Genomic DNA, 26,150 nt, shown 5'->3' on the forward strand with positions numbered 1-26,150 from the left:
GGGATGCAGGGGTTTGGGGATGCAGGGATTTGGGGATGCAGGGCTTTGGAGATGAAGGGATTTGGGGATGCAGGGGTTGGGGGATACAGGGATTTGGGGATGCAGGGGTTTGGGGATGCAGGGATCTGGGGATGCAGGGATTTGCTGAGGCTGTGCCTGCAGCAGCTGTGGTGCTGTCTTTGGCAGCCCTGAGCTTTCAGGAGTGGCTGCACAGAGCACTGAGCAGCTCTGTCTGGGGGCACCTGTCACAGGAGGCTCTGGTTTAGGGAGAACACCCCAAAAAGGGCAGGGGCAAGCACGGGACCTTCCTTGAGCGCTGGAGCTGGGGCTGAGCCAGGCTGGGTGGGGCTCTCAGCCACTGCGTCCCTGCCCATTGCAGGGTCCTGGACCAGATCAGCTTCAAAGCCGGACCCAGCCCAGCCCATCCCTCAGCCTGAGTCCAGCTGTGCCAGTCCCTGAAGGAGGCAGCACTGGGGGGGAGGGAGAGGCCCAGAGGCTGCTCAGGAGGAGCCTCCACATCTGGGCTGTGCAGCTGAGGGGTCACAGACTCCAGCTCTGTACAGGAGGAGGGGTCTGAAGCTCCAGATCTTCTCAGCCCAGGGCCTCCCCCTGGGCCCAGAGGTTCTGCTGTGGAGGCTGGAGAAGCACTGAACCCCTGAGCCTGGTGCCAGCAGGACAGGATCAGCTCCAGGCTTTTGAGCTGGAGGATTTTTGGGGAAAAGAGAGCTCAGGAGCTCCTGCTGTTCTGCTGAGGATTGCTTCCCTGAAAAATCAGGCTGCAGGTCTCACCTCCAATGGATACAGGTGCTTGAGTAAGCTCAGTCAGGCATTCTGTGATCACAGGAGGCTGAACTGGCCTGAAACTGGTTCCAGTCCATTCCTTTAGCTGTCACTCCTGTGTCCCCCCACCCTTCCCACCATGGAAACATTTTTTTCCAACTCTCTTTGATGTGAATAATTGATCACCAGCTGAAATCCTTCATCTGGGCACCCCATCAGAGTATTGTTCCTGCTTGGTAGATGAGCAGGAAGAGCCCAAACTGGGAAGGAGCAGCCTGAAGCAAAGCAGCTGCACAAGGAGATTGCTGTGTGTCTCACTGGTGCTTGGACAGACTCTGCTCACATCAGCTTCATCTCAGGTAAATGGTTCAGCTTGGTGGGAATAAGGGAAAATTCCTTTTGTCAGAGTTTTCCAGTGTGTTCTGCCTGGTGGGGAGCTCTTCCTTCCCAAGGCTGTTGGGAGAGAGCCGGAATAGCCGGGCTGGGATCGCCAACACGTGAGTGCCCTGCAGGAGATGGCAGCACCGGGGCTGGTGAGTTTGTGTGGGTGCTCCAGAGAGTCCTTCATGGGCAGCCAGACCTAAGGGGTGGCTGAAATCACCTCATTTTACAGCCATGGATGTTGTTTTAGGGGCTGGTTTTTGTGTGTGAGCTGGTTACCAGGCTTTTCCCTGGCAGTTGTGTGGGGAGTGACCAGGGGAGCCTCTCTTGGTCTGACAATTCATTCATAGCTGCATCTGAGCCAGAGCCTGGAGCAGAGCTCCAGCTTCATCCCACCCGTTCCCAGGCAGAGCTCTCGGGGATGGTCCCTGGGACCTGACCCTGCAGAGCCCAAGAGCTGCTGCTGCTGCTCTGCTGCTGCTCTGCTGCTGCAGCATTTGCTGCTGCTGCTCTGCTGCTGCTGCTGCTCTGCTGCTGCTGCTCTGCTGCTGCTCTGCTGCTTCTGCTGCTGCTCTGCTGCTGCTCTGCTGCTGCTCTGCTGCTGCTCTGCTGCTGCTGCTCTGCTGCTCTGCTGCTGCTCTGCTGCTGCTGCTGCTCTGCTGCTGCTGCTCTGCTGCTGCTGCTCTGCTGCTGCTCTGCTCTGCTGCTGCTGCTGCTGCTGCTGCTGCTGCTCTGCTGCTGCTCTGCTCTGCTGCTGCTGCTCTGCTGCTGCTCTGCTGCTGCTGCTGCTGCTCTGCTGCTGCTCTGCTGCTGCTCTGCTGCTGCTGCTCTGCTGCTGCTGCTGCTGCTCTGCTGCTGCTCTGCTGCTGCTGCTCTGCTGCTGCTCTGCTGCTGCTGCTGCTCTGCTGCTGCTGCTCTGCTGCTGCTCTGCTGCTCTGCTGCTGCTGCTCTGCTGCTCTGCTGCTGCTGCTGCTGCTGCTCTGCTGCTGCTGCTGCTGCTCTGCTGCTGCTGCTGCTCTGCTGCTGCTCTGCTGCTGCTTCTGCTCTGCTGCTGCTCTGCTGCTGCTGCTGCTGCTCTGCTGCTGCTGCTCTGCTGCTGCTCTGCTGCTGCTCTGCTGCTGCTGCTCTGCTGCTGCTGCTGCTCTGCTGCTGCTCTGCTGCTGCTCTGCTGCTGCTCTGCTGCTGCTGCTGCTCTGCTGCTGCTCTGCTGCTGCTGCTGCTCTGCTGCTGCTGCTGCTCTGCTGCTGCTGCTGCTGCTCTGCTGCTGCTCTGCTGCTGCTCTGCTGCTGCTGCTGCTGCTCTGCTGCTCTGCTGCTGCTCTGCTGCTGCTCTGCTGCTGCTCTGCTGCTCTGCTGCTGCTCTGCTGCTGCTCTGCTGCTGCTGCTCTGCTGCTGCTCTGCTGCTGCTGCGGGCACAGGCCTCTCGCAGGAGCCACATGCACTGAGAGCCATCATTTGATGGAATTTGGGAATGGTTTGGGTTGCAGGGACCCACCCCACCTCACCTCACCCCACTGCCATGGGCAGAGACACTTTCCAGACCAGACCAGGCTGCTCCAAACCCCGTCCAACCCTGGCCTGGAACCCTTCCAGGGACGAGGCAGCCCCAGCTGCTCTGGGACAGAAGGAGAATATGGATCTATCCATAAATACATTTTATGCATCCTTGTGACCAGAGCTGAAAGGCCTCTGTGCTTCCAGCTCCAAAAGGATTTCTTTGTTTCCGTGTTCAGCTCCTGCAGGTGCCAGCGGTGCTGTGGGCTCAGTGGCCCGTCCTGGTGGGTGGGCAGGGCAGGTTGTCCCCGTGGCACTGTGGGGCTGGGGCTGGTGCTGGTGCTGGTGTGAGCAGTGCTGCCTGCTGGGCACAGCGGTTCTCCCGGAGCAGCTGCTCCTGCTGATCCTGCAGCTGGATTTTGGCGTCTCTGAGGAGCTGGCAGTGCTGGAGGAGGCCGAGCAGCTCCCGGCGCAGGAGCCTGTTCTCTGCTTTCACCTGTTCCACGTGCTGGATCAGAGCCTTGAACGCCACCTCCTGCGCTCCCCAGGTGAGCTCCTGCATCCTCTGCTGGAATTGCTGCTCACAGTCAGCCTTTTCCTGCAGGAACTTGCTCCTGACGGCGTGGGTTTCCTCGGCACAGCGTATCCTGGTGACCCGCAGTTCCTTCTCCAGCGCCTTCACCTTCTGCTCTGCCTGGACCTTCTGCTCCTTGTAGGGCTCCAGCTCCTCCAGCTCCGTGTCCAGGAGCGAGGCCTCGGCCTCCGTGTCCTTCAGGGCGCTCCTCACCTCCCGCTCCTTGCCAGCATACCGTGGGATCAGCTCCTCCTTCTGCTCCCGGATTCGGGCCAGATCCTGGCAGTTCTGGTCATTGAGGGTGATGATCATATCCGGGGGGTCCTGCCTGAGCTTTGCTCCGCAGGACAGGTAGGACTGGCTCTGCTCCTGAGTGCCCTGGGCTTCCTTTTCCAGGCGTTTGCTCCCCTGCAGGAGCTGCTCTGCTCTCCCCAGGTACGTGTCCAGGTGCAGTGTGAGGATCCTGCACTCCTCCTGCAGGTACAGCTTCCTCTCCTGGACAGGGTCCTCCGTGTCACTCGTTTCTTCCAGTGCCTCTCCATCCTTGCTTTTCTTTGTTTTGGATGCCATATCCCAGTCAAGATGTGAAAAACTGAAACAGAGGGGAAAAAAACCAGCTCAGTGAACATTTTTGCCCCAGTCCTGCCCTTGTGTTTCCAGCTGGTTCTTCCAGCTGCTCAAATGTTTGACCCAAAACTGTTTGGGGTGGAAGCGCAGTTGCTACACCTGGATTTGCATTTCCCATCCTGAATTGCCTCAGGAGAAAACCAAAAATGCACATTTTTAAAGATTTCTCTTTTCTGTCATGGAATGTTGGGATATTCCTGCGGTTTGGAGGAAGAAGTGCAAGTCTGCCCCTTTCCTCCCTCGCTGATTCCAGTGTTTGAAGAGGCAGCTGCATCCCAAACCAGTATCTCCTGTCTAAAACCAGGATCTCACATCCCAATTTCAGGACATTCTCTTTTAAAAAAAAAATAATTATCAGCATTAATTTAATGAGGTTCAGGTTTTAAAACACTTTTTAAGCATTCATTTCAGGATTGGCTGAATTTCTGAACTATTTATTCCAGAGTAGAATGCTGGAATTCAGGATTTACAGCTGACAGGTCCAATAGTTTTGGTGAATATTTGTAATTAAAAATTCCCATTTCCTAATACAAGTCATGTCAATTCTTAAGGAAAAAAAATTGCAAAATTCCTGGAGATGGATGACAACCAGAATAAATCCATGAAATCCCAGCACAGGCTGCACTGATGCTGGAATTCTGGGAGGTTGGTGTGGGGAATGTGTGAGGCTCAGAGTATTCCCATGTCCCCATGGGAAAAGGACAAAGCTGGAATTGTACAAAATTTGGTATTTTGAGGCACTGACCTTCGCTGCTGTCGGGTTTTCCGTGGTCCCACCGCTCCCGGTTTGCTGCTGGCAGCTGCTCCTGGAGCCCGCTGTGTTTGGAGCTGTGTCCATGGAGATGAGGAGCTGAGGTCACAGGGCTGCAGTCAGAGGCTGCAGCGAGATCCCAGCCCTGCTCAGCTTCCACAGTGGGATCTGATCCCCAGGGGAGCTCTGCAGGAGGATCCCATCCCCAGGGGAGCTCTGCAGGAGGATCCCATCCCCAGGGGAGCTCTGCAGGAGGATCCCATCCCCAGGGAAACTGTCACCAGCACCCCCAGATCCTTCCCCAGCTTTCCTGACTCTGTCCCAAGCCTGGAGCCATCCTTGGGGTTGTTGTGACCCCAGGGCAGGAGGCAGCACTCGGTCACACTGACCCTCACACCACTGACCCCTGCCCACAGATCCCATCCCACCAACCCAGCCTGGCCAGATCCCGGCTCTGCAGGGGGATCCAGGCTCAGATCCAGGCTCAGATCCAGCCCCAGATCCAGGCTCAGATCCAGGCTCTGCAGGGGGATCCAGGCTCAGATCCAGCCTCAGATCCAGCCTCAGATCCAGCCTCTGCAGGGGGATCCAGGCTCAGATGCAGCCTCATATCCAGGCTCGGATCCAGGCTCGGATCCAGCCTCAGATCCAGCCTCAGATCCAGCCTCAGATCCAGCCTCAGATCCAGCCTCAGATCCAGGCTCTGCAGGGGTATCCAGGCTCAGATCCAGGCTCAGATGCAGCCTCATATCCAGGCTCGGATCCAGGCTCGGATCCAGCCTCAGATCCAGCCTCAGGTCCAGCCTCAGGTCCAGCCTCAGATCCAGCCTCTGCAGAGGGATCCAGGCTCAGATCCAGCCTCAGATCCAGCCTCAGATCCAGCCTCAGATCCAGCCTCAGATCCAGCCTCTGCAGAGGGATCCAGGCTCAGATCCAGCCTCAGATCCAGCCTCTGCAGAGGGATCCAGCCTCAGATCCAGCCTCAGATCCAGCCTCAGATCCAGCCTCAGATCCAGCCTCTGCAGCTCCTGGAGCTGGCTCTGCTTCCCAAACCTTCGGCTTCTCCTGGCTGCTCCCAGGGCAGCATGCTGCATTGAATTTAGCAGGCTTTATGGAATTTATGGATCTGGAACAGTTCATGATTATTTTAGTTTCTTGAAAACCTTGGGAACTGTGTGGAAAGATGGATGTCGACATAAAAAGAAGCTGTTTCCACTTTGATAGAGATGGTGGCAAAAATCAAGAAATCAAGGAGTTTTGTTGTAACATGAGGTGGAAAACTGGGAAACAAAGCTAAGAACGGTAGAGGAAAAAAAAAAGGATGGAAGAAGCAGGCTAAATATGGCAAAAAAAGCTGAAATGGATTTCTTATTCTCATTCCATATTATCATGGGATCCTGGAATGGTGGTGGGTTGGAGGATTTTTAAAGCTCATCTCGTTCTACTCTGTGCCATGGGCAGGGACACCTTCCTCTAGGCCAGGCTGCTCCCAGCCCTGTCCACCTTGACCTTGGCCACTTCCAGGGGTGGGGCAGCCACAGCTGCTCTGGGCAACCCATGCCAGGTCTCCCCACCCTCCCAGGGAAGGATTCCTTCCCAGTATCCCATCTAACCCTGCCCTGTGGCAGTGGGAAGCCATTCCCCTCGTCCTGTCACTCCAGGCCTGTGTCCAAAGTTACCAGAGCAGGATCAGGTGGAGAAAAATGAAAAGGAAATTCATGAATTAAGTAACAAACAGTTTAATAATTCAAAAGAAAGGTATGGGAAGGGAGAAAAGAAATCAAAATGAGAAGAAAATCCCCACTGTGCTTCTCCCCCCGCACCCCATGAAGCTGTACCCTGACACCCCAGCCATGGCTCAGGGAGGGTGGCCACAGGGCTTGTCCAGTGTCCAGCCTGCGGGGACCAGTGCTGCCATCCTGGTGACACCGGTGCTTCCATCCCTGACGCCTTGTCTTCACCAGGCACCAGGTCTTGTGGCTCAGGGGGTGCCAGTGACAACTGCCAGTGCTGCCAGGAGGAGCCCAGTGAGGCCTGGGGGGTCTCTGGGGACGCTTCTGCCTGGGGAGGCCAGAGAAGGGGTCAGGGGGAGCTCCCTACTTGGTGCAAAGTCGAATGAAAAACAGAAATCCTCCACTTGGGGGTGTGAAATAGTGCTGCCTCCAGAAAACAAACCCAGCATCAGGACAGCACCATCCCACCCCATACCATGATGTGCCATCCCAGGACAGCACCATCCCAGCCCATGCCATGGTGTGCCATCCCAGGACAGCACCATCCCAGCCCATGCCATGATGTGCCATCCCAGGACAGCACCACCCCACCCCATGCCATCCCAGGACAGCACCATCCCACCCCATGCCATGGTGTGCCATCCCAGGACAGCACCATCCCACCCCATGCCATGATGTGCCATCCCAGGACAGCACCATCCCACCCCATGCCATCCCAGGACAGCACCATCCCACCCCATGCCATCCCAGGACAGCACCATCCCACCCCATGCCAGGATGTGCCATCCCAGGACAGCACCATCCCAGCCCATGCCATGATGTGCCATCCCAGGACAGCAGCCAGAGCTGTGCCATGCCCTGCCACCCCCAGCACGTGTCCCATCACCAACCCTCCTGTCCCCAGCCCAGGACATCACCTTGGAACAGGGCACAGTTGTATTTGCTGTGCACGCCGTGGGAGCGGAGCTGGATGTAGATGTCGTCCCCTTGGTGGGTGATGTTGGTGACCTTGAAGGTCTCAAAGGGTGGGATGAGGACCTCCTGCTCCTCGGGGTAGTTGGAGAAGTCGCGGATGTCGGCGCCGTGGCAGGTGTCCACCTCGAAGGTGGTCGTGATGCCGTAGGACTCGCTGACGTTCTGCAGGAGGGAGGTGGAGGCGAACTGGCCGAAGCGGACGATGCGGCCGAGCCCGGCGGTGAAGCGGATGCCGTCGACGCCCCGGTACACGTGCAGGCAGCGGGGGTGGCTCTGGGCACCCCGCAGCTCGCTCAGGGCCTCGGTCAGCAGGTAATGCAGCACCTTGAAGGGGAAGGTGTCCAGGTACTCCCGGCGGGAGCGGCCGGCCGTGCGCACGGCCCTGTTGAACTCCAGGTACAGGCCCTCCTCCATGGTGTAGGCCAGGAGGGCGATGGCCAGCTCCAGCTGCAGCGGGGACTCCGTGTGGGCCCGGCTGGCCCATGTGGCCATGGCCCTGGCCCAGGCCTCGGCGTAGTCGCCGTAGGGAACGAACTCCGTGCGGTTGAGCGCCGGCAGCGCCCGCAGCATTTTGAAGTGGCAGCGCAGGTAGCGGTCGTCGAAGGAGTTGGGAGCCATGTCCAGTGCAATCTCCTTGGTGGTGCCGCCACGCTCCCACCAGTGCAGGTGGATGCTGCTGGCCACGGTCCCAGCCAGCAGCACCAGCAGCGGTGACAGGAGCTCCATGGTGGCCAGACTGCCCAGGGACCCCCTGGGCACCGCAGGGACGCTGGGGGGATGTGGCCTGTTCCTCTGTGAGGGGCTGAGGAGGTGGCAATGGGGACAGGGGACGGCCTGCAGAGAGGGACCATCTCCAGCCAGGAGCTCCTGGCCGTGTCCCAGCACTGCCCTGACCCCAGCCTGGTCCCAGGGGCCACTGTCCTCCCCCTGGAGCTCCCTGTCCCTGTCCCTGTCCCTGTCCCCATCCCTGTCCCTGTCCCCATCCCTGTCCCTTTCCCCACAGCGTCACTCCCGGCACCCCGACCCAAAGCGTTGCCTGCGCCCTGCCGTGGGTCTGGGCTCTGGGTGCTGCTCTCAGTCCCTCCCTGTGCTCCTGGACAGGAGACAGGGGCTTCCTCCAGCTTTTTAGAGCTGGGATGGCTGGGCTTTAATCCAGACACTCTCCCTGCTCCCAGGCAATTTCCCTGTCCCCCCAGAGGAGCTGAAGAAGCCACCATCCTCTCCAACCCTAGGGACAGGCAGGAACCCCCTGATAAATCCTCTCAGCCCCCACCCAGGTGCAGAGGGTTGAGATAATTCAACAAAAACACAAGGAAAAACAAAAGGTTCCATAAGCAATGGGAAAAAGGTGAGATTTTATTCTCTGCTTCCCATGAGCAGGTGAAGTCCGGCCACTTCCCAGAAAGCAGGACTCCAGCTCTTGGAGCCATTTCTTCAGAAGGAAAACATTGTAAATAACAAATTTCCCCCCTTCCTCCTCCTTTTCTGAGCTTTTATATCTGAGCCAAGGTGATGTGGCTTGGGATATCCCTGGGGTCAGCTGTCCTGGCCATGTCCCCTCCCAAGGCCCCACAGACGGGGCTGGGGTGCTGGTGTGGTGCCAGCCCTGCTGGGCAGCACCGGAGCTCAGGGGTGTCACTGGCACCTGCCCGGCTCCCGCTGTGACCCCGGCACTGGGAGAGCTGCTGGGGACCAGGAGACCCAGCCCAGCCACACCCAACACAGCCGGGCCAGCCAAGCTCCCACTGCAGGGCCCAGGAGGGAGAGATGGAGGGGACAGAGCCCAGGAGGGGCTGGGGCAGGACCTGAGGCTCCCCCGGGAGCTCACCCAGGCTCAGCTCAGCAGCAGAATCCCTTGAAGCTCTCCACAGTTCTTGATTAACTGGAGTGTAAACTCTGCAGAGTGTAAACAGGACCAGGCCGAGGCCCACGGTGTGAGGTTCAGTGAGGCCGGGTTCTGGGTCCTGCCCAAGTGTCACCACAGTCCCCTGCAGTGACCTGGGCTTGGGGCAGAGCTGGAAGAGGAGCTGGGGGTGCTGGTGGCACTGGCTGAAGAGGAGCCCAGGTGGGCAAGAGGCCAATGGCAGCTGGCTGCTATCAGCCAGAGCGTGGCCACAGGCCCTGGCCAGTCAAACCCTGGGTCAGTTCTGCGGCCATCACAACTGAGAAGGACATTGAGGGGCTGGAATGTGTGCAGGGAAGGGCAGCAGTGCTGGGGAAGGGTCATCCAGCCTTTCCAGAGCCCTCTGCAGAGGTTCCTGCCCTCCAGAAGATCCATGTTCCCACCCAGCCTGGTGTCCCCTGAGAACTGGCTGAGGTGCTCTCGCTCCCCTTGTCCAGAGCGTGGATATGGACACGAAACAGGACTGGTCCCAGTACTGAGCCCAGGGAATCCCAGTGGTGCCCAGCCCCAGCTGGACGTGGCCCATTCCCCACCACTCCCTGGGCCCAGCTGTGAGCAGCGAGCAGTGCCCTTGTCCAGGCCAGGAGCAGCCAGGTTCTCCAGGAACCTCCAGGAGAACGCTGTGGGAAACAGTGTCCAAGGTTCACTTGAGTCCAGGCAGACCCATCACAGGAGGTGACACTGTCACAGAGGGAGATCAGGTCGGTCAGGCAGGACCTGTCTGTCACAACCCCAGCCTGGCTGGGCTGATGCTCCGCTTTTTCTGCACGTGCTGTGCAGTGACACCGAGCACGATCTGTTCCCACTCAGCAAGGTCAGGCTGGCAGCCCTGGAGTTCCCTGGATCCTCCTCCTGCCCGTGCTCGTGGATGGGCATCACATTGGCACCTCCAGTTATCTGGGAGCTCTCAGGGCAGCCAGGACAGATGATGGACAATGGAGAGCGGCTGGGCATGGTCCCTCTCGAGACACACATTGTGTCAAACCCCTGAGCCTTTTGCAGAACTGTAATTCCTGTCTTTGTCCCTGCCGTGATTTTGCAGTTCTGCTGAGGCTTAGGTAGATCAGTGAAACCATCCTCAAAGCACAGGTTTGCTCCATTTTACTGCCTCTGCATTTATAGGAAACAGAGCTGGGACCATCCTACCCTTGCAAGTCCTACACTTGTACAAATGCTGTAGAGCTGGCTTGAAAATTTAAATTTCACCTTTCTAATTCCTGATGTCCAATTCATTGTCTCTCTCACACCACCTGCCACCACATCTGTATTTCCTGACTCCCTAGATGATTTCTGACAGGGCACAACACCAGGTGATGCAACACCCCAGAAATAATAATTACTATGAAGTCACAGGCCCATGTTCCATGTGGCAGGATTGCTTTATTACAGGATTGCTGTGACAGACACAGCAGGATATCTCTGTTACAGACACTTGCAACTGAGGCAAATGAAAGCTCAATAAACCCAAATATTTAAAAATGGAGTGCCAGGACAAGGGGGAATGGCTTCCCACTGCCAGAGGACAGGGATGGGATATTGGGAAGAAATCCTTCCCTGTGAGGGTGGGGAGGTCCTGGCACAGGTTGCCCCGAGCAGCTGTGGCTGCTCCATCCCTGGAAGTGTCCAAGGCCAGGTTGGATGGGGCTTGGAGCAGCCTGGGCTAGTGCAAGGTGTCCCTGCCCATGACAAGGGCATGAAACTGTATGGGCTTTAAGGTCTCATCCCACCCAAACCCTTCTGTGATTCAATGACTTCATAAATCCTTTCCCCTTTCCTTTCCCCTTTCCTTTCCCCTTTCCTTTCCTTTCCTTTCCTTTCCTTTCCTTTCCTTTCCTTTCCTTTCCTTTCTCCTTTCCTTTCCTTTCCTTTCCTTTCCTTTCCTTTCCTTTCCTTTCCTTTCCTTTCCTTTCCGTCTTTCCTTCTTTCCTTCCTTCCTTCTTTGTTTCCTTGTTTCCCAGCCTCTGCCTGTTGTGAATGCTGAAGCTGAAAGGAGAATGTTCACCTCCTCCTGCCTGCACTCGGACCTGTCCCTCGCCAGTGTCTCACCAGGGCCACAAGATGTGGTGTCTCTCTGTTGTTGGTCACTTTCTGTTCATTGCAGGATTATTTCTGACTCTGCAGTCTGAGGAATGCAGTCTCAGGAATCTTTCCTGGCCTGGGCTGGTGTCCCAGGTGTCCCAGGCTATTTGTCACACAGTGTATGACACTGTCCCAGGCTCAGTGTCACACAGGTGTGGGTGTGAAGAGTTGTCAGTCAGACTGCGAGGAAGGAGGATCTGATCTCTGAAAGATAAATGAGAGAGAAATGAGGTAAACAACCACAGCAGGAGCTGGTGGAGATCTGTGTGCAAGGCAAAAGGAGCTGGAACAGAGAATTGCATCTGGAGAGGAGACAGGTCTAAGGGCCATGTGACAGTGCTGGGATAAGAGAGCAGGGATAAAGCTCAATGAGGAGAAACTGGACGGGAAAGATAAAGAGTGACAAAGCAACCAGGCAACTGTGAAAGCAGCAGGGGATGGAACAGGGAGGACTGCGGTGTCCCGGGACAGCTCAAAGGCAACGATTCCCTTCGCACTTTGGCTTTTGTCACTAAGTAGCTGTGTCCCAGAAGGGCCACACGCGAGCTTTACTGCACCTGTTGTGCCCTGTGCCGGGAGCAGGGACGGAGGCGGCCGCCCGTGGTTCCTCCCGCGGCAGCAGCGCTCATTTCCCCGCTCCGCCGCTCCCTCCCTGCCGGGCCCGGCCCCGGGGCGGTGCCGGGCGGGGCGGAGCGGACTCCATTTCCCAGGAACTCCATTTCCCAGGAACTCCATTTCCCAGGAACTCCGCTTGTTTCCCAGGAACTCCGCTTGTTTCCCAGGCTCACCCGCGGAGGGCGGCGCGGCCCCGGGCGCAGGCCGGGAGCGGCCCCGGGAGCGGCTCCAGGCCAGGGCGGAGGGAGCGGGGCGGGGGCGCTGCCGCAGCGGGCGCCGCTCGGCGCAGCCCGGCCCGGCCCGGCCCCCGCACATCCGGGCGCTGCCGCAGCCCCGGCCCGTCCTGCCCCGTCCCGGTGCGGCCGATCCCGGCCGGCGCGGCCCGGCGCGATGCTGCGCTGCATGCCGCCGCTCTGGCGCTGCAACCGGCACGTGGAGGCGCTGGACCGGCGGCACTGCTCGCTGCAGGCCGTGCCCGAGGAGATCTACCGCTACAGCCGCTCGCTCGAAGAGCTGCTGCTGGACGCCAACCAGCTCCGCGAGCTGCCCAAGGTGAGCCCCGCACCGGCGCCGCCGCCCCGCGGCTCCCGGAGCACGGCAGGGCCCGGCCGGGGCCGCTCCGGCCCGCGGGGGCCGCCCGAGCTGTGCCCCGAGCCCGAGCTGTGCCCCGAGCTCTGCCCCGGGCCCGAGCTGTGTCCCCAGCCCGAGCTGTGTCCCCGGGCCGAGCTGTGCCCCCAGCCCGAGCTGTGCCCCGAGCTGTGCCCCCAGCCCGAGCTGTGCCCCGAGCCGAGCTGTGCCCCGAGCTCCCCCCCGGTCCGAGCTGTGCCCCCGGGCCGAGCTGTGCCCCCGGTCCGAGCTGTGCCCCCAGCCCGAGCTGTGCCCCCGGGCCGAGCTGTGCCCCGAGCTCCCCCCCGGGCCCGAGCTCTGCCCCCGAGCCGAGCTGTGCCCCCAGCCCGAGCTGTGCCCCGAGCTCCCCCCCGGTCCGAGCTGTGCCCCGAGCTGTGCCCCGAGCTGTGCCCCGAGCTCCCCCCCGGTCCGAGCGCTTCCCCCGGCCGAGCCCGGCGCCCTCGCCCCTCTCCGGGCCCGGCCCGAGCTCCGGGGCCGCGGGGCTTTGCGCGACACCGCGGAGCGGGTGGGGCAGCCCCGGCCGAGGAGGAGCCCTCGGCTGTGAGCGGCTTCTCGGCCGGGATGAAGGGGTGCCCTGCCCGCGGGGGAGATCGCTTTACCCGAGTCATCAGTCCTGTCACAGTCACTGCCCAGCGAAGCGCAGCATGAACTGAAAAACTCTGGTTTAATCTGTAAACTGCAGAAAGTGTGGAGTAAGTTAATTAAAAGCGCTAGAGCTGCTTTATAGGTGGGATCGTAGGGCTACAGAGATGCTCAAAGAGCCGGAGCATCTCTGCCATGAAGACAGGCTGGGAGAGCTGGGGGTGTTTGGCCTCAAGAGGAGCTCTGGGGACACCTGAGAGCCCCTTCCACTGCCTAAAGGGGCTCCAGGAGAGATGGAGAGGGACTTGGGATAAGGACCTGGAGGGAATGTCCTGAATGGGACAAGGGGGAATGCTTTCCTACTGCCAAAGGGCAGGGTTAAACGGGTTATTGGGAAAAAATGATTTCCTGAAGGCTGGTGAGGCCAGGGCACAGGTTGCCCAGAGAAGCCGTGGCTGCCCCGTTCCTGGAAGTGTCCATGGCCAGGTCAGACAGGGCTTGGAGCAGCTTGAGATAGTGGAAGGTGGCCCTGCTATGGTGGATGGTGTTTAAGATCCCTCCCATCCCAAATCATTCCGTGGTCTGGGGCTCCAGCCTGCATTTGCAGCTTTTGTTGCCATTCTGTTCAGCCTCAGGGCTCTGCACACAGGGAACACCAGGATAAGGCTCCGTGTGCTGTTCCATGCCACTGTGGTCTCTGCAGAAGCAAAGGACTGGAGATCTGCTCCACTGCCAGCTTGGCCAGCAGCTCACGGCTCCCAAGGGTTTGCTTTTGCAGGGCAGAGCGTTGGGATGGGGTGAGCTCTCATGTTCCTGAAGTACCATCCAGCAGGAACCCAAGCCCTGGTGTTTGCATTCTGCCTGGCAGTCTGGTACCCTGGATGCTGCAGATGGGAATTTGAACCTGCCTGTTGGGAAGGAAAAGGCCTTAGAACAGTCCTGGGCTGTGGGATACTCCCAAGGAAGTTTCATTGTGTCTCCCCTTTGGAAACGGTATGATTTTTTAAAAGTTATTTAAGTTCTGCCTGTGCCAGGGAGAGAAGGCGTTTGTGCTTGGAGAGATGTTCTTTAGGGAATATAGAATGAGTTGCGTGTTCATTAAAAAAGTTCAGAAGTAGGTCGTTAGCTTTCAAGGTTTTTATTGAATGCTGGCATGTTGTGGAATTTGTCAGATTAATCAGATCTAGATTAAAAAAAGCCATACAAACCAGAAACTGGGTTTTGATCCAGGCCAAAGTAGTTTGGTTCAGTTTAGTTAAAACACACAGTTGTTGCATCCACAGCTGAACAGATTCTCTTGCCTGGAAGCAGCAGTTCTTGCTCTGGTATTTTTGGTTCTGTTTGTCTTTGCTGCTTGTCTCTTCCTGAGCTCCGGTGAGCTGGGCTGCCTGTGGGATTCAGCTGTGAGGTTGTTCAGGTGTGGAGACACTGGGGTGATACTCTCAGCTTTTCTCTCAGGTAGCTCAGCATCCTGCTGTACTTCAGGGGAGGAGATTTCCCAAATTGTGGAAGATGTGTGTTCTGGGCAGGCTGGGATGTGGGAATGGGTGCCAGTCCCGTCTGCAGAGGAGGATGATTGTGACACACCTGCGGAGAACCTGCTGTCCCTGCGCTCTCAGCTTCGAGTGTCCTGCTGAGCACTCCCAGCCCAGCCTCGTGCTGCACCAAACCCCTTGGAACTGGGACAGACTGGGCTTTGTGAGCTCAGAAGAACATCTTTTGGATTACAAATACAAATTTTATACCGGCTTTTTGCTTAGCCTGTGAGTGTGGATGCAATCCTGCTCGTGATCACAGGAGCTGTGTTCATGCCCTTGGTGTCTTCCTGAGTCACCCCAGGAGCTGCTGTTCCACGGGGCTGTGCCATCTCTGGCTTGGAGCATCACTTCTTGCTGTGACCTGTCCTGGGCTCACAGGCTCTTCTCTGACATCTGAGTGCCCCTTTTGGAGTCTTCTGGCAAAGAATTATTAGAAGAACAAATTGAACAGAGCAGTGAGATCCTGGTGCCCTGCTCTCTGGAGATGGAGTAAATTGGGAGAGGGACAGAGAATGGGGAGCAGCAAAGGCTGTGACCAGAGCCAGAATGTAACAGCTTCTGTACAAAGGGAGGTGAACAGAGCTTTCAGGATGTCTCCATCTGTCTGGGAAAGGCAGTGAGATGTAGAGCCACTCCCCATCCCATGGCAGAGGCCTAGAGCGTAAATGATGGCCCAGAGGGGTGGACAGGGAGCAACTGATCACTGCTGCTGCTTTCAGGACAGTGTTGAGTGAAACCAAAAAGGGATCAGTTCAGAGCAAATTAAATATTTTTTTCATGCAAAATGTAGTTTAACTGGGCTGTGGAACCAGTCAGCACAGGACATAACAGTGCTGTGAGTTAACGTGAGCTCAGGAGACAAGTGGAGCAGTTCACCAAGGAGAAAACAACCAAAAATGAGGATGTGCAGGGACACCATTGTGTGTTTGCACTGCATGTCCTGGGAGGGAGTTGGCTTTGGGTTTGCTGTACTCACACTCTTCCTTCTCAGCTCCTGTCTGGAGCTGCTGAGGGCTTTCTCTGGCCATGCCAGGTGTCAGCCCATCCCCAGACAAGCCTAAAAACCCTCACAAGGCAGGTGAGCATCAGGTGCCTGCAGCTGTGGAGGAGAGGGGAGACAAGCAGAGCAGTCCTGAGTGCTGCTGCTCCTGAGGACAGCCGGGGAGTTTGGGGGTGCCAGGGGTGCTGAGCCTTGGAGACACGATGGGTGCAGAAAGCAGAATTGCAGCCACTGTCTCTCCCCTTCCCAGCCCCTGCAGGTTCCCTGTGCCATGCTTAGTCCAGGGGCACATGAGGAGCAGGAGGAGGAGGAGGAGATCTGCAGTTGGTGGAACAAGGAAGCAGGTTTGATCTGTCTTAGCTTTGACCCAATGTGTGTCTCGAAGGTTTGTGCTCCAGTGCTTCCCTGAGCTGTGCCAAGGTGTGTTTGGCCCCAGGCACACAGGTCACTGCAGGAAGGGCATTTTTTGAGGATATTGCTGTTGGTAGGGACAGATACCTAAGGCAGGAATAGAAATCTGTGTAATATGAGGTGAATATGGTGATGAAAACTGAAAATAAACTGCCCTTCCACCAGGAAGAGGGAAGGTGGGAGCACTGGGTATAGGCACACACTGTCCCTAAATTTAGGCTGGTGTTGGGAAACATCTTTGGCTGGGTCAGGGGGATGTTTTCTGTGTGAGGAGCCCTTCATGGAAACAAGGCTTTTTTGGGAGAGAGACCCTGGGAGCAGGGTTTGTGCTTACCAGGAGGGAAGGTGGAGAAAGGGCAGCGTGCTTGTTTCACACAATGGGGCTGCACGTGCCCGTGCCATGGGAGAAGGTCTGAAGGACACTGAGATGTGCCTGTGAAGATCTGTCAGCAAAGTGGGAATGAGACAGCGTGCACAGCCTTGGGCAGCAAGCTTGTGTTTGAGGGCTCAAGCAGGGTTTTTAGGGAGGTGATTTCTGAGGTGAAGGGATTGGAGGGGTGCCTTTTGGAAAGGTCAAACAACTCTCTTGAAAATACGTGGGTTTATATGGTTCTTCTTCCAAGGGGTTTCTTACCCAGCACCTGCTGGGTGTTTCAAACAGGCTTTTCTGTGTCCTTATTTCACCTGTTCCAGAAACATGGCATCTCTTGCTCTTTCTGTGGCACCATTTTCCTCTGCAGAATTTCCAGTGCCATTTGTGCTGCTCTGCTCCAGATCTGATGGGATGCTCTGCCTGTCTCCTGGGATTGCTGAGTGACTCTGCTGTGCTCTCCTCGCTTTCCCCTTCCCAGCTGCAGAAGTCAGCCTGGGTTTCTCTCCATCCTGCAGTGCCAGGTCCTCTTCTGTCTGATCTTGCTTTTTTGTCACCTGTCCCTTGCAGAAACTTGCCTGTTTTGAGCCTGAATTTCCCCATAGGGTGGCTCTGCTTGGGCAGTTTGAAGGGATAGATGAAATCTGTGTGGGAACATCGTCTGCCCCACTGCAGGGATTTGCTGCCCTGGGTGATACCACGTGATTTAATGGAAAATGATAAATTCCCTTTGATAAGTTGCCCGTGCTTTTCCACAAGGGTGTCTGAATTCCAGAGGTGGAAATTACTTGCTCTGTGCTGACTTGTGCTATACCTATCTTGCAGGGAATGGTATCTGTAGGAGCAGGGCGGGGAGCGGGTCCTGCACTGGTTGGCGTGGGTTTTGGAAGTACAGCTGGCTAAATCACTGCGTTGGAGCTGCATAACACCTAAATCATCCAGGCCACTCGTGAGCACTTGAGAAGCACAGGTCTCACCAGGAAGGAATGAAGAGAGTTTGGAATTTGGAGCACGGGGAGGTGGCAGACGGAGCCGGTCACAGCCCAGAAGGATCCAGAGACTCTGGGTGTGCTTTTGGAGGAGCGCTCCAGTTTGGAGTGTGGGGAGGCAAGAGGGAGCTTGGAGGAAAGCTGGGTGGAGCAGAGCTGGTAGGACCTGGTGTAGGAGGACAAGAGGGTGGAGCTGAGTAGGAAGTGACTCCTGAACAGGTCTGTGCAGAGGGAGGAGAGCTCAGAGCTCTGGTGTGGCAGCGTGGCAGGCTGCTGGACACCCTCTGGAGCAGCGCTGCCTGGAGCTGTCTGAGGCTGTCCAGAGAGGAAACCCAAGGGTTGCCTGTGGTCCCGAGGGTTTTAGCAGTGGTGGTGCTGAAGAGGGAAGCCCTGGGCATTTCTCATGTAGGGGCTGCAGTTCCTCTGCTTTGCTTTGTCCTCACTACAGCTCCCATGATAAACTGAGCCCAAAACACCCTTCCCACTGCCCAGTGAGCTGATACCCTCTTGCACTGGGAACAGTGGGAGACGGGCACTGGGGAGAGGAGCCCATTTCTGTCCAGGGCAGGTCCTTCCCTGTTTGGGCTTGTTCCTGTTTGCATCATGGCAGGGCCCTTTGAAACTGGCTGGCTTTCAGCAGCTGCTCCTGTGTGGCTGCCGTGGCCTGGGGCGAGAGCGTCCCTGTCCCTGTCCCGTGTCCAGAGCCAGGGTCCCACTGCACCCAGGTGAGGCTCCAGACCCTGACTGTCACTTTCCCAAAGCAAAATGGGGCCTCACAAAGCTAATTAAGAACAGCTTTTAATTTCCTGGCATCTGAGGGCTGTGAGGAGGATCTTGGGGTTTATGGAAGAGTAAAGCTTCTCCTTCTGATCTCTCTGTACTAAGAGCCCTTCCCTGAGAAAGTCAGGGAGCTGGGAATCCTCCGTGGCTCACTGCATGGAGCCTGCCGAGGCTTGATGTGCCCTGGGCACCTCCTCTTGCTCTGGATGTGCTTCCTTCCATCCCAGGCTGTGTCAAAGCTGCAGCTGCATTTGTTTAACAAAACCAGCCAACAAACTGGTTTCACTTGCTGGTTGTGAGGCTTGTGTGCAGAGCTGGCATGGCTCTCTGTGCTTTGCAGGATTAGTGGGTTAGTGGGACAGCTGGACGTGTGTTTGTCTCTGCAGAAGCCGTGTATTCTGGACTGCTGCTGCCCAGAAATCAGAATAAGTGCAGGCTGTCTCCCCTGCACCCTCCCCTGGTGACAGCAGAGGTGTAGGGTCTGTGCTGGGGTGGCAGCAGCCAAATACAAGCTCAGTCATGGAGAAAAGAGCTGATAAAACTCTTGGACGTACAATTCTTGGATACACAAACAGGGAACAGGAAAGAGGTGCACAGGTGGATTTTACACTTGAGGTCTATGAAAGGGAAGTGACTGTTAGTTAATATTCAGTTCTCTGAGCTCCAAGGTGTGTTCAGTTCTGTGTGGGACAGCTGTGGGCGTGCTGCCCAGCCTGTCTCCCCAGCAGCTCGGGTCTTGGAGGAGGTTCAGGTGCGTGGAATAGGAGGTGCAGAGGCAGCTGGGCAGTAGAGATGTTTAGTGGAGTAAAAAGTTCAGGAAAATTCAGGTGGCCATGGTTGGAATGGCTCTGCCTCTCACCAGACCTGCTTTGGCACTGGTTTGGTACCTGCAGGGAGGTCACTGGTGGAAGCACCTGCTCAGTGTTTCCCAGGTTGTTATAAAGCTCTCTGTACGTCTCTGTTGGGTGATTTAACACCTGCCCTGTCTGTGGGTGCCTCGCTGCCTGTTTGGTTCAGCTTTGCCCTTTGGAGTTCTCCTGTTGGTTGCTGCTGGCTGCCTGTGTCAGCTCCCCAGCCCCTCCTGTGTTCCCAGTTCTGTCTCTGAATCCAGCATTGCACAGACCCTGCCTGCTCCTCTCAGCTGTCCCTGCTTCCCTTTGGCTGCTGCTGAGGATCTGCCAGGAAGGATTAGTTCACTGCTGGCTGGAGGTAGAGGCAGGGCTGGGTTAACCTCTTGAGGTCTCCTCTGACCTGTTCTGTGTGTCTCCTGCATTTTGGAGTCCTGTTTTGCCGTGTCCCTGGCAGGAGCTTGGCTGAGGCAGCGGTGGGAGTGTGGTGGATGGAAGGGATGCTGTGTGCTGAGCAGGGGCACGTGGCATTGCAGCATCTCTGTGGGCTCTGACTCCTTGTTCCATTCCTGGTTCAGGGCATTTACTGGTCTGTGTCTGAGCTGTTGCCCTGGGAGCTGCTCCAGCAGCTTCTTCCTTGTCCTCACCCTGCTCAGAGGAGATGTTTGGCTCAGTGTCCTTCTGCACAGGGACACTTAACTCTTCTTCAGTACTTCTCCAGTCCCCCAGATGTGCTTTCCTGCAGCCCAAGGGTACAGGCTGCCATTGAGTGCCCCACTTGGCATCAGTTATTTGGCTTGTGTCATTTCCTTGTCTTGGATTCCTAGTTTCAGGGTTCTGCCTGGTTTGTTGGGTTTTTTTGGTTGTTTTATAGTACCTCACTGTGCTGGAGATCTGTCTGTTGGATAAAACTACTTATGATTTCTGCCTCAACAAAATCTGATTTGAAACAATTGCAACAGGTTATTGTCTAATACAGCTTTTGGCATTTTTCCCTTTGTTAATAGCTGTGGCATTACAGATCAGTCAATTACTTTCTGTAATTGCAAGTTGACCCTTCTTTGCTGAGAGGATGGTTTAGAAGGAGATGGTGTCCCTTGGCTGAGTGGGAGGAGGTGATTCCTGAGCTGCTGGGATGACCTGAATGCTGGGGCAAATCAGAAAGGGGCAGAGGTCCCTGGGTAGGACCTGCAGGGTGCTGGCTTTGGCAGCTTCACCTGTACCCAGGGTGCTCTCCCCTGAAATGATCTCCACAGGTCTCTCCAGATCAATGCTTTTGCAGTGGAGTCACAGAATCATTGAGGTTGGAAAAGACCTTCAACATTGAGTCCTACCTTCAGTTAAACACCATTTTGTCAGCTAAACCACAGCACTAAATGCTGTGATTGTTTCATATATTCAAGTATTTCAGTGGAAAATGTCCCTGGATGCCCTGTGCCTGCCACCAGGAGTTCTGGTCCTTCTGACTTGCCCCATCCCACTGCACAGACCAAGGCTGTGAGTGCTGGGACTGGGGCCCCTCTGTTCACACAGCCAGTCTGCCTGATGTCGAGGATCAGTGTGACAGCATCCATCACTTTCCTGCCCTTTGCAGCAGTGGGATGCTAATTGTGGTGTCTCGATTTAATTCTGGCTCGGGGTTGCCTTTCTGGGGGTGGTTTGTTGTTTCACCTGGGCCAGAGATTGCTGCGTGCTCCTGGCTGTGTGCCCTGGCCCCTCTGAAGGGGACAGCATTCCTCAGTCCTGCCTCAGTGCCTGAGAAGCAGCAGCTGCTGAGCCTTTGGCTGGGAGACAGCTCTCTTTGTCTTTTTGGAATGTATTCCCAACACTCGAGTACTTTTATATATTTGCAGCGCATTCCTCAGGGCCCGGTCGGGGTTAAATAGTCGGAAATCCGTGGGTGTGTGTGGGGAGGGCTGTGGGGAGGGCAGTGGAGGCTGGGAGGCTGCTGGGGCTGCTCTGCTCCTGGCTCCAGGGTGTGCTGGAGCTCCTGGGGCTGCTCGGTGCCTGTTCCTGTGCCTCTCCTGCTGTGGGCAGCTCAGGAGTGTCCTCTCCTCCCCTGCTCTCTGCCAGGGTGTGCTGCACACCTGGGCACAGCGCTGTCTCTCTGGGAGCCGTCTGAATTGCCACCTTGCAGGTGTTGCTGGCCCTGTGGCTGTGGCCAGAGAAGTTCACTAGCCTGGAGCCAGTTCAGGATCTGGCAAATGCTGAGGAGTGGAGAAGGGAACACTTGTGGGGTGGGAGACAGCTGAGAAGATCTGGTGTTGGGGTGGCCTGTGGTCACTGCCTGAGGTTGTCCCACAGCTGCTGGGGTGGGTCAGACTCCTTGGAGCTGGGTTTGGGTGGTGGCCGTGGTGGCCTCCCTGTGGCACCAGGGTTGCCCCTGGGGCTGGGTAGTGGCCGCTCTGCTGGAGCTCCAGACTGATGTTCCCACCTCTCAGCAGTGTGATCCCTTCTTTGACCTCTGCTGTTAACTCAGTTATCCTCATCAGATTTCGGTGATTCTTCTCAAATTAAGCTATTTTGGGGATAACCATTGCCTTCCTGGTTTCTCTCTTTTTTAGGAGAAACTGGGGTCTCTGGGGTTTGCTACCTAGAGGCGCTGGGCTCTGCTGGAAGTGAGTCCTGCTCTGCTGAGGAAGCTGAGCAGCTCTGGAGCTGGCATCCTGCCTGTGCTGCCCAGCCGTGGGGTACAGGTCTTTCTGGTTCTGTGGCCTCACCTGTGCCATGCTGGCTTTGAGCACAGTGACTTGCAGGTGCTGGCTTTAACCTCAGAGCTCATCAGCTCCTGGGTGTTTTGCTTTGCAGTTGCTGCTTCCAGCTTCTCCTGGCTCTCCCAGGCTGGATTTTCCCAAAGACACTGCCACAGGTGTTGCAGATCTCTCAGCACACCTGTGGAAGGAGGGGCTCCAGCTCTCTTCACACTCCAGCTGCCTGTAGGTGAGACAGGCAAGGCAGCCAGGTGTCCGTCCCGGTGTCCATCCCCGTGTCCATCCCCGTGTCCGTCCCGGTGTCTGTCCCGGTGTCTGTCTGTCCCAGTGCCCGTCCCAGTGTCTGTCTGTCCCAGTGTCTGTCTGTCCCAGTGTCTGTCTGTCCCAGTGCCTGTCCCAGTGCCTGTCCCAGTGTCCATCCCAGTGTCTGTCCCGATGTCTGTCCCAGTGTCTGTCTGTCCCAGTGCCTGTCCCAGTGCCCGTCCCAGTGCCCGTCCCAGTGCCCGTCCCAGTATCCGTCCCGGTGCCCGTCCCAGTGCCTGTCTGTCCCAGTGTCTGTCTGTCCCAGTGTCTGTCCCAGTGTCTGTCTGTCCCAGTGTCTGTCTGTCCCAGTGCCCGTCCCAGTGCCCGTCCCAGTGCCCGTCCCAGTGCCCGTCCCAGTGCCCGTCCCAGTGCCCGTCCCAGTGTCTGTCCCAGTGTCTGTCCCAGTGTCTGTCTGTCCCAGTGTCTGTCCCAGTGTCTGTCTGTCCCAGTGTCTGTCCCAGTGTCTGTCCGTCCCAGTGTCTGTCCCAGTGCCTGTCTGTCCCAGTGCCCGTCCTAGTGCCCGTCCCAGTGCCCGTCCCAGTGCCCGTCCCAGTGCCCGTCCCAGTGCCCGTCCCAGTGTCTGTCCCAGTGTCTGTCCCAGTGTCTGTCTGTCCCAGTGTCTGTCCCAGTGTCTGTCTGTCCCGGTGCCTGTCCCAGTGTCTGTCTGTCCCAGTGCCCGTCCCAGTGCCCGTCCCAGTGCCCGTCCCAGTGCCCGTCCCAGTGCCCGTCCCAGTGTCTGTCCCAGTGTCTGTCCCAGTGTCTGTCCCAGTGTCTGTCTGTCCCAGTGCCTGTCCCAGTGTCTGTCTGTCCCAGTGCCCGTCCCAGTGCCCGTCCCAGTGCCCGTCCCAGTATCTGTCTGTCCCAGTGCCTGTCCCAGTATCTGTCTGTCCCAGTGTCTGCCTGTCCCAGTGTCTGCCTGTCCCAGTGTCTGTCTGTCCCGGTGCCTGTCCCAGTGTCTGTCTGTCCCAGTGCCTGTCCCAGTGTCTGTCTGTCCCAGTGCCTGGCCGTGGAGCGTGCAGCAGTCTCTGCTTCCTCCAGGGGCAGCTCTTAAGATGGCAAGCCCATAATCCCGTGTTTAACCAGGAAAATGGGAATGAGGCACAAGACTCAAATACATGAGCTGGTTTTGCTGCCAGCACTTGAGGAGCTGCTGGGTTGCACTGCTGGTGGATGGATGGATGGACAGATGCCTCCTGCCTGCAGTGGATTCAGCTGGCCTGGAGACAAGCACAGATCTCATCTAGGAGCCCAGCCCGTGGTGGCATGGGAAGCAGGCCCTCTTGCTCATGAATCACAAGGAGAATTGTAATTATTTTCCTGCTGCACGGTCTGATCCTGCCTTTAATTAAATATGTGCTGTCCTGCTGGAGGCAGGGGCTGTTCTAGCAGGGCCAGACAGGTGGACTTGAAATTCTCTGAAGAGAAATGAGAGGTGAGGAGACTGAGGAGGACCTTAGCATGGGCACTTCCAGGGTTGGAAGGGTTGGCAGAACCTCTGCCATGGAGCCCCTCAGCTTGTGTTAGAGTCATCATCACACAACAGGCACAGCTTGGTCCCTGAAGAAGATCAGCTGCTACCAGCACTCCTAGCTCAGAGCAGCCTGGGCTGTCACAGGTTGTTTTTGAGGAAGAGGAGGTGTCTGAGCCCTGCAGAGCTGGGAACACTCTGGTGGTTTTGGCTGCAGAAGCAGAGTCTCTGTTCCACTCCAGAGCCAAGATCTGTTGTGTCCTGTTGCTGACCTCCAGCTGCATCAATTGTCACCGCCTGGTTTCAGAGGCACTGGCCTGAGTGTGACATTGTTGTGGTTCTGTGGTTAAGCTGCTGCCTGACTCCTCTTCCCCTGGTCCTGCTCCCCTCCAGCAGTGCTGCTGTTTGTCACCTGGAGAGATCCTGAGGTGTTGCACTGAAACCTGCCTGCAGCCTGCTTGGCTGAGGGGAACAATGTCCCCACACCTGTGGTGGCACTGGGCAGCCACCCCCCTCCTGTCTGCTGTTGGCAGGAGGGGTCCTGGGGCCGAGGCAGCTCCATGAGCCCCTTCTCCATGGAAACCAGGAGAGGAGCCCAGATGTCTGTCTGTCTGTCCTCCTCTCTGTCTTGCCACATGGAGATGGCTCTCTCCAGGTACAGGTGGGAATTTGGGGGCTGGCCCTCCAAGGAGAGCACGAGGTGATGCTGGAGAACAAAACCCCCCCATGTCCCAGTTCCCTTCCCGTGGCATTATGAGATTAGGCACCAGGTGAAGGGGAGAGCTGGAGTTTAGCCTTGGGTAGGCCAGAAACCCTCTTTGACAGCCTCAGGAAAACAAAGGTTTGGAAAGAGTCATGGTGCTGAGCCGGGAGAGGGGATCAGTCCGAATGCAGACACAGTTTGTGTTTCCAGGTTCCAGGCTCAGCACCCAAGCACCTTCTGTCTTGCCTTGGCAGTGAGGATGCATCTCCTGCAGGTGTGGCAGGAGCTGGAGCAGCCAGGGGCTGTGCACACAGTGTTGTGTTGTCATTGTGTGCACAAGGGACGGGCTCTGGGCTCTGTGGTCACTGCAGCTCGTGGACACCAGCAGTCTGCCAGGGGACCTCAGTGGCTCTGGTGGATCTGTGTCCCTGACCCTGCCATTCCAGGGCTGCAGCCCATTTCCCCTCCTGCCTGAGCAGCAGGACCAGCTCCAGCAGCCCCCTGCAGCAGCGTGGGGGTGTCTGTGGTGACCCAGCACCGTCACCCCTGAGCCAGGCTGCCTCTCTGTCCCTAATCCTGCCTGGGGAATGCTGCCTTTCCAGGCCTGCCCTTGGGATTTTGCCATTTCTGGGAAATGGCATAGCTGAGTGGTGGCTCAGAGGGTTTGTCCTGAGCCTTTTATCCATTGTCCTTTCTCCTTTTTTTCATTTTCCACCTCTTGGTCTGACTGAATAAGAGAGCGGGGGGCGCACCAAGGCTCTGCCAAGCATCACGCTGCAGCAGGAGGGGGACGTGGGGTGGTGTCTGAATTCCTGGGATCACTGGACACTGTGGTTCTCCTAGATCATCTAACAGCTCCAGCAGCCCTTTGTTCATGTCCTGGGGCTCTGCTGCAGCCTCAGCACTATTGCTGGGAGCTCCATAGACAGGAACACAGACATGTCACATCAGCTGGAGAAACACAACTTGAAGGTTTGATCGTGGCAGAGGGGGGATGGAACCTGCTCCAGATGGTTCCTTAAAGACAAAGAATGAGCTTAGAAGGCCCTTTGAGATTCTGTTGTATGTGCAGATGTCACATGTGACTCTGCTGTGTGCACACATGTGTGTGGCTGCTGTGTACCTATGTCACAAGACATTGCTGTGCGTGCACACGCTGCCCTGGCTGCTGGGGCTCACCTTTCTCCGAGCAGAGGTTGGACTACCTGGTCTTAACAGGTCCCTGCCAACCTCCACCCCTCCCTGGTTCTGCTGGACCTGCCTCTGTGTCCCTTCCAAGCTCAGCCCATCCACGGATCTTCATGGATCTCTGTGATGCAGATCAGCTTTTGGAGCGAGCTGCTGTACCTGTCAGTCTGTCCCTCCTCCGCCTGCACCACTGCAGTTTTGAGGCTGTCGGCTCTCCAGGACATCCCCTGCTTTCTGGACACGCCTGGCAGCTCTGTGCTGCTGTCTGCAGGGCCCAGGATGCCTGTGTGGTGCTGATTCCTGGGTCAGGTGGGCATCTCCTTCCTTCTGAGAGCACTCTGCATTGCTGGGGGCCTGGAGCTGTGCCCTGAGCTGGCTGAGGTGATTGATGAGGAATTGCACCTCGTGATTCCTGAGCTCCCCACGGTCAGGGACTTTGGTGCTTGTGCCTCTTGCTGGCTGAAAAGCTCTGCCAGTGGGTGTTGGGCATCCTTGTGTTGTCAGGGAGAATGACATCCAGGGTCAGCAGTCACTGCCCAGGTGTTCACTCCTCAGAGGTGAATCTGCCAGGGGAGCCTGTGTTTGCTGCCAGCAGTGTGTCCTGCTCACAAACCCGCTGAGCCTGTTCCTGTTCCTCTGGATAGCCTCCAATCCAAGCACAGTGAGCAGTGTGGGAATGTTCCTGGGGCAGCACTGACCTCACCTCTGAGGGAGGGAGAGC

General features: G+C 57.1%; 2 protein-coding genes across 46 annotated transcripts in view; one reads left to right on the forward strand and one right to left on the reverse strand.

Moving 5' to 3' along the window:
- Nucleotides 1–6,449: 6,449 nt before the first annotated feature.
- Nucleotides 6,450–8,901, reverse strand: LOC131576056 (erythroblast NAD(P)(+)--arginine ADP-ribosyltransferase-like). The gene is made up of 2 exons (XM_058832354.1): nt 7,257–8,901; nt 6,450–6,667 (listed from the first exon to the last, which is right to left on the reverse strand). The coding sequence occupies exons 1-2, from the start codon at nt 8,038–8,040 to the stop codon at nt 6,588–6,590; spliced, it is 864 nt and encodes a 287-aa protein (XP_058688337.1). The 5' UTR covers nt 8,041–8,901; the 3' UTR covers nt 6,450–6,587.
- Nucleotides 8,902–12,146: 3,245 nt separating this feature from the next.
- Nucleotides 12,147–26,150, forward strand: part of SCRIB (scribble planar cell polarity protein) — a 104,356-nt gene continuing 90,352 nt past the window's right edge. For 42 of the 45 annotated variants that reach the window (XR_009276905.1, XR_009276906.1, XR_009276909.1 and 39 more), the window contains exon 1: nt 12,161–12,463. Coding sequence is in view for 41 of the 45 variants with exons in the window: in XM_058832300.1 (XP_058688283.1) it covers nt 12,302–12,463 (162 nt within the window). In the remaining 4 variants the exon portion in view is untranslated. Of the gene's footprint in view, nt 12,464–26,150 lie in introns of all 45 variants that reach the window. The other 3 variants (XM_058832338.1, XM_058832340.1, XM_058832341.1) reach the window with 2 other exon arrangements.

Source organism: Poecile atricapillus, chromosome 2 (genome assembly GCF_030490865.1).
Source record: "Poecile atricapillus isolate bPoeAtr1 chromosome 2, bPoeAtr1.hap1, whole genome shotgun sequence".
Lineage (NCBI taxonomy): Eukaryota > Metazoa > Chordata > Aves > Passeriformes > Paridae > Poecile > Poecile atricapillus.

Excerpts from the sequence above, each read along its gene's own strand:
- LOC131576056 (XM_058832354.1), bottom strand. The coding sequence starts at position 8,040 with ATGGAGCTCCTGTCACCGCTGCTGGTGCTGCTGGCTGGGACCGTGGCC. Across the intron at positions 6,668-7,256 it reads CAACTGTGCCCTGTTCCAAG|GCAGAAGCGTCCCCAGAGAC; the intron begins GTGATGTCCTGG and ends TGGCCTCCCCAG.